The 7,447-nt window shown below is 36.5% G+C and overlaps 1 protein-coding gene across 1 annotated transcript; it reads left to right on the forward strand.

The window, feature by feature from the left end:
- Positions 1-3,576: 3,576 nt before the first annotated feature.
- Positions 3,577-6,321, forward strand: LOC114350492 (HSPB1-associated protein 1-like). Its single transcript, XM_028301319.1, has 4 exons — positions 3,577-4,363; positions 4,743-4,879; positions 5,042-5,166; positions 6,272-6,321. The coding sequence occupies exons 1-4, from the start codon at positions 4,040-4,042 to the stop codon at positions 6,319-6,321; spliced, it is 636 nt and encodes a 211-aa protein (XP_028157120.1). The 5' UTR covers positions 3,577-4,039.
- The last annotated feature ends 1,126 nt before the right edge of the window (positions 6,322-7,447 follow it).

A 7,447-nucleotide genomic window follows, 5' to 3' on the forward strand; every position in this document is an offset into this window, starting at 1 on the left:
TTAATCGATATAAATATCAATGCACCATTCACTTTGATCTAAACTATACAAAAGGCTGAGTAATTGACGATTATTTAATGATACGGCCCGATCGCGAATTACGGCCCGATCGCGAACGTCGGTCTGCGACCGACGCGGACGAGCCTGGGCTTCGCTCCGCGAAGCCCACACTCGGCCTCGCCGGCACGCGCACCGACGATCGCCAAACGGCTAGAGTACCTTCTGTACTCGCCACTCTGCCCGGTGAAGCTGGAAAAGCTCCTCAAGCTACAAGCGCGCGGCCCTTCAAAAAAAAAAAAAAAAAAAAAAAAATAAGATTATTTAATACTAGCTTTCCACCCGCGGCTTTGCCCGCGTGGAATTTTGTCTGTCACAGAAAAACTTTATCGCTCGCGTCCCTGTTTCAAAAACCGGGATAAAAACTGTCCTATGTCCTTTCCCAGGAGTCAAACTATATCTACCGTTTAGGCGTGAAAGTAAGACAGACAGACAGAGTTACTTTCGCATTTATAATATTAGTATAGTTTAGCAAGCGCTTGCACTGACATATTCATAAGAGGGTCAAATTCATTTTAATAAGTTTCTCATGACCGTAGCCGTATCCACAGAGCATGTAACCGCACATGGCCGTATCATAATTGCCTATAAAATTTTGAATGTTGACATGTTTTTGTTGATTGTGTAGGGCAAAACACGCGCTAGAGACCCGGCTATAAGTCAACAACCGGCATATAGAAATTATTTTAAGAACACCAAATGTAACTTACCGTGATTACCGATCGGTGTGTTCCACAGATATGGATTAGAGTAGATACAGCAAGTTGATCGTCAAAGCGTGCCATTCCGATATGTCCAAATGGACATACATGGTCGAGTGATGTTCATGTAATCCGATTACAACAATCGGTTACGATGATTTTACGAGAACAGTAGTACGAACACANTTCTACACATAATAACTGTTTTGTTGTAATGCAAAACAGTTCTATTTTAATGTATAAAATGTTTCAAATTAAAAATAAAATATCAAATTTATTTCGTCGATGAAACTTCTATCGTGTAATGGAACGCAGAGTTAGTGATGTGCTCAATGTTGTCCATTCGGAATCGATTAAAATTTTGTACTGGCTGGTTTGACTGGAAATTTAGAATAACTCTTTTTATGAGGAATCGGGTCTCCAGCAGCAGGTGTTTTAACACAATCAACAATAACCATCCTTTTTCCTTTTCCTTAGATAGACAATCAATAAAAACATCTCACCATTTAACAAAATTGTTTAACAATTAGAACCAAAACTAAAAACATTGTTTCACATCAACATCATCATCATCATTTCAACCATAGGACGTCCACTGCTGAACATAGGCCTCCCCTAATGCTTTCCACGTTAAATAAATAAATAAATGTAAATAAATATCCTTGGACATTTACACTGCGCTTCTAGTCCAAAACTAAGCGAAACTTGTACTACGGGTACTAAACAACGAATAAAACATACTTAAATACTTTTTTTTTTATAAATACATACATATTATACATAGAAAATACCCAGTCCAATACAAACAAATATGTTCATGCACACAAATTAATGTTTGTACTGTGCGGGAATCGAACCCGCAACCCCCGGAATAGTAGTCCGTTTCAAACCACTACACCAAAGTGCCGACATTGACGTTGATCGATTGGTAGCGGCCTGCCTCCAGCGCTTCCCTGCTACCTTGTCGTCGGCAAAACATTGTTTCACTACACATTTTTGTTTCCATCAAAAATGTTTTTGATTTTCATGCTAGACATATATATGTTACGGTCAAAGTGATAAATGTGAAAATTATGAATAATCGCCGGTTATTATGAATAATTACCGCATGATTTGGTAAATGTGATTAATATGAGGTCATTTATGTGTGTATAAAACTAAATAGGCGGCTTAGGGGTGGCCCAAGGGCCCCCCCCCGCCGCTCCTTAACCTATTTTTCACTTTAAATCAAAACATTATGTTATAGGCATCATGGAAAAGTAATATTATGCAAGAAACATTCCAAACTCATTATGCCAAATTATATTAANCCACTTTCTATGGAAATTGGTGATCTGTCAACTTGACATTTCATAGTCGTCCAACACCAGCAAGCACTTGCTGGAACGCTGTGTTTTATTCTACACATAATAACTGTTTTGTTGTAATGCAAAACAGTTCTATTTTTTTTTTATCTACAATATTAAGAGTAATTTCCCTCCAGAGCCCCGATTACGGTAATTTTTAACGTCAACAATCCAGACACGCTTCTCGATTCTGCGATACGATTGGTCGTTCAACAGCGTACGTCAGCTGTTTTGACCAATCGTATCGCAGAATCAGAAACGCGTCTGAATTGTAGACGTTATAAAAGTTACCGTAATCGGGGCTCTGGTGGCATTACAAAAATTCCACCCTGTATTTTGACTTCACTTGTTAGTATGGGACAAATCTTGCAACTGAATTTACCCACTTGTTACTAGCGTTCTTTTAAAGGAACGCTAGTTTTTACATAAATATTTTTACTAATGTGGGTAGTATAAACAATTTTTATGTGCAACATTTGAAAGATGAGGTGTGTCGCAGTACTGTCCAAGTCTTATAAGTACACTGACGTAAATAACTATAAAGTTTTGGAGCGATTGTTTTGAGATAAATTTATCATGACTGATTTAAGATAAGTGATAGAAAAAGTGAACTCCGTAACAAGTGGGTTAAGACCAGTTCTCCTCAACCGATTGAGCTGCAATTTGGTATACTTATGTAAGTACGATGAAAATGCTATGTTGTGGTACCATTGAGCTGGTCTAATGATGGAGTCAGGAGGCGGCCATAGGAACTCCTAAATGAAACGGCGGAATCGCATCGAATTTGGGTTTGTTGGATTTGTCTTTTCGAGCACATTGGTGCTAAATTGTATTGTAATTGAACCAAGGCTCTGAGATTGAGATACTATAGACTAAGAGCTGATGAACGCCAGACCAACGTCATTTTATAAAAGCTGAAAGTTTGTCAGCGTATGCTCCCAATATAGGTTAGAATGTTGGTGGATTATGAAGTTTGGGTCATCTTGGCTTTGGCAGCTATCCTAAAAAAACTGCCTGGCAAGGAGTTGGAACTGTCAAAACTGTCTGGCTAAAAAGAGGAATAAATTCCATGCGCAATACTAACTTTCGAAATTATTTGAACCTTGCATACAATTATATTTTTCGTTTTATTATAATGTGTTAACGGATTAACGATTAACGTTAACTTGCGTTAAATCTTGCTAAATGTAACGTTTTAACGTTTAACGAAGTTAATTTTTTTATTAACGGTTTAACGATTAACGAAGTTAACTATTTGATTAACGGTGCCCAGCTATGGTTGTTACCAATGGATCCTACTTTAGGATATAATGCATTGAGAGTTAAGACTAGACATGTGGACCATCTAATTACTACTCATTTTGGGATATGTACGTGACATAATTTGCAGGCAACTATTTTAATCATGTGTGCTACAAGTAATGATTACTGGGTCCTATTTGTGANGAACGCTGTGTTTTATCCTACACATAATAACTGTTTTGTTGTAATGCAAAACAGTTCTATTATGGAGAGCCATGAGATGCCATATCATCACCTATTACGGCTCTGTGATCATCACGCTGAAGTCTGCTGAATAAACCCACTCAATTTGATGTAATATTTGAATTAATTATATGAAAATCTTCAAAATCTTCGCTTGTGTCACTTGTGTGATGGCCTCAAGCTCTAATCCATATCTGTGGCCTCAAGTCCTCAACTATCGTTATGCGATCAATAAAAACTAAATGTAGACTGTATGTCTTTGCTTTTTTTCTGTAAAAGAACAAAAAATGCCATCCGTCATCAAATGTCATCGATGTCATTTTCATTCGCTTTTTGCATTGCATTTTTTTTTCATTCATTCTTTGAAAATGCAAGTGTTTGGATTGCGTAGTGCAAGTTGCATAATGAGATTTTAATTAAAACAAATGATTATAGGAGAAGTTTCATGAAATGTCTACTTTACTTAGCGGCGAGGTTATACGTAGTTTAACTGCAAAAAGTAATACACCTTTAGTTTTTCGGGGTTTTGTTAATTGGCCTGTATGCCAATGGGATTCGGAGAAATGGTGCTCGGTGTTTGGCGACAAGGAAATACCTTTTCGATGTCTGAAAAGAGATTTCGTCTCCGACGAGCCCTGTTGGGAGAGGAAGTGCAAGTTGAAATCAATGACGTTCAAAACTTTCGTGGACAGTTTGGAAAGTAGTGATGAATGGATGTATTTTGACTACAAGTATCTCCATCAATGGTTTGGGGCTGATACTGAATTGAACAAGGTATGTAATTTTGTTCATTAACCTGGTAAAATTAGCAAATTATATTTAAGAATCCCTTCCATTGTTACAAATAGATAAGATGATTATTGTTAGGATTTGAATTTTTTTAAATAGGTAAAGTTAGTTAATTTCTTACATTTTAAGTTTCAGGTTTTGATTAGATAACAGTTCCTACTGTAATGTAATTTACATAACATTAACTTTATGCACAGTATTTATTACCTACAGTTTATTTAATATTTCAGAATATAATATTTTTTTATTCTTTTTAAAAACATTTATTAACATAGTACATACTTACAATATTCATCAACCTGAACTAATTTTCAGAAAATTTTTAGTCATCATTTCATACTACATAATTTATAATTGTTGACAGGCAGTTTCATGGAAAGACTTTGGGTACCCTGACAAAGGTGCTGCAGAAACTACACTGTGGGTAGGCAGCCGCGGAGCTCACACTCCGGCCCATCAGGATACGTATGGATTCAACATTGTAGCTCAACTTCATGGCATGTAAGGATTACATACCTACTCAAAATTTAATTTTTATCAGTCTCATATTGAATTGAACCCTTTGGTAAATACTCTGTTAGATTAATATTAAGATAGTACATGTGTACAGTGTTATTTGCTTTGTGTTGTTTTATGCTTGAGTAAATAGTTTGTTTCTTTCAGAAAACGATGGATATTGTTTCCCCCAGAAACTGGTGGATTAAAGCCTACAAGAGTGCCCTATGAAGAGTCCAGTGTTTACAGTGAATTAAACTTCTATTGCCCCAGTAATCTAGATGTTTTCAATGGTATGTAAAAATAAAGATAGTTTAGTTTAGAATGTAAATATCTCAATCTTAATGAATATAATAATTTATAATTAACTTTTAAAAAAAATAAAACCGACTTCAAATGCGTGAACACAAAAAAAAACTAAAAATTGAAAATATTGCGTATAAAAAAGTTCATCTCCAATTTTCCACCCTTGGGGGTGAAATATTTTCTTCAAATTCTCATGAAACCACCCTTTTGATAATACCTATTCAACAAAAAAATAATCGTTCAAATTGATTTATAATCGGCGGAGATATTGCGTATAAAAAAGTTCATCCCCAATTTTCNTTCTACACATAATAACTGTTTTGTTGTAATGCAAAACAGTTCTATTATTTATAGGGCTGCTGCCCATTATCACAAACTAGGTACCTATACCTACCAACATTTTAAAAATACTTCTTCTTTTCCAAACTCTGACGAATGTAATAAATTAAAGTATACTTACATTCGAATTTAAAATGCATGCACTCAAAGTCAACGTTGTAACGTTACCTACGGCTAACAAGCTAAATCCGTATCTCATTAGAAAATTACATAAATTATAGAAAAGTGTTTACTTTGTAAAAGTATTCGTTGAAGAATCAACCCTATGCTACCGTTGTGTAGTATTTTGGACAACTTCATATTTCTCGTCAAACACTTGGCTGTGCTTATGTTCGTTTTTACAATAACAAAAAATTCTCACAGCTCTTTCCTCTATAATTAACGCGATTCAGTTCTGACGAGAACATAATATATCTCTACCATCGGGCTAATGAAATAACTGACTTGAGACTTTTTCTCAGACACACCCGATGATGTTTTAGTCCGAGATTAAGTATCTAGCAGATAATAGGATTTAATTAGCTCATGCTCGCACAAGTCATTTATTTCACAGCTAAATCTGTACAACACAGTGTAAGGAAAACAAAAACGTAAATACATTATTGTAATAGCCGAGTTATACATAGAGCACGTAATAAAAACGATCATTAAACTCCGCCTCTACTATTACAGGCGTCTATTCCCGTCATAAACAGCGTGGCCGCCATCAAAGCTCCTATTGACGCACTAATAATGTGTTTATTGTATATGCAGCTAGACCATCGGAGCGCCCGGCCAGACGCATGCCAAAGTTTTTAGGCTAATATCATTTAGTGCCTATCCGAAAATAGTGGTCCATCGATCAATCAGCCCCGTCAATAGGCGACGGGCTTGCCAAGTGCCAAGACTTGGCTTGCCCATCCGGCAAATACGAGCACATCGATTCATTCTACTCATTCCGAACATTAAAATGCTTGCGATTGTAACGCTCGTAAGATACTATCATGTATCTCCGTTGCTATGCCACTTACACTACAATACACTCTCATAATGTCTGACAATGCTACTAGCTCCACTCGAGCTTAACGTATTCGATTATGGTAGTTTTCTTTGTAGAATACATTAATTTTGTATTGCTCCGGTAGACTGGTTGTCGTCTCACGATTTTGAATTGTTACGTTCTACGTTGTTATTTATTTTTTTCTCCGTCCTTTCCTAGCATTGTAACGTTTATAAATAGCTCATTCAAAAGGCGTTACATTGTATCTACCCATTTGGCTTGTCCTAAAAGTATTTGCAAGCATATTATCAGTAGTGACCTCGTGTGAACAGTTATTGTGTCTATTTAGATGCCATTGGTGAGTGGTACATGCGTAGGTCAGCGTGGTCCCGCCGGAATACAAAGTGCGGATCAGAGTGGCCGCGTGACTAAGCCGCAGGAATTGCCGACGATTGTATGCTAAACAGCCGAGTAGGTATTGCTATAGCATAGTAAAGGGTGTAGTAAGACAACTTCATCCCATTATAGCGTCTAAATTATGCAAGTTACTGCTCGCGGGGACGATAATGCTACACGAATTTTCTATAGTTTCGTTGCCTTTTTCCTTTTTCCTGAATCCACGTTTTTACATTGGCCATTACAACAAACCGTAGCGAGAAAAAAAGTAATTTCTGCGGTTGCATACAATGCCTTTGTGCACGCTCGATTTGAAATTCAGGCTCTACATAAATCAAATTTATTTAACTATTATTTTTACTGTGGCTTTAGCCTCTAAACGAGTCTCGAATCTACATCTATTCGTCTAGTGAATAGGTACACGGGTACAAAACAAGTGTACGCACAAACAACACACCAAATATTGTACATAGCCGGACTAGCTTACTATGATTACACGCATTACGTAAAGCGGAATCGAATTTTACTGATCTTTTGTTGGATAAGTTATCATA

This window comes from Ostrinia furnacalis, unplaced genomic scaffold (assembly GCF_004193835.3).
Source record: "Ostrinia furnacalis isolate ACB-3 unplaced genomic scaffold, ASM419383v2 OfSCF0912, whole genome shotgun sequence".
NCBI classification, from domain to species: Eukaryota; Metazoa; Arthropoda; class Insecta; order Lepidoptera; family Crambidae; genus Ostrinia; species Ostrinia furnacalis.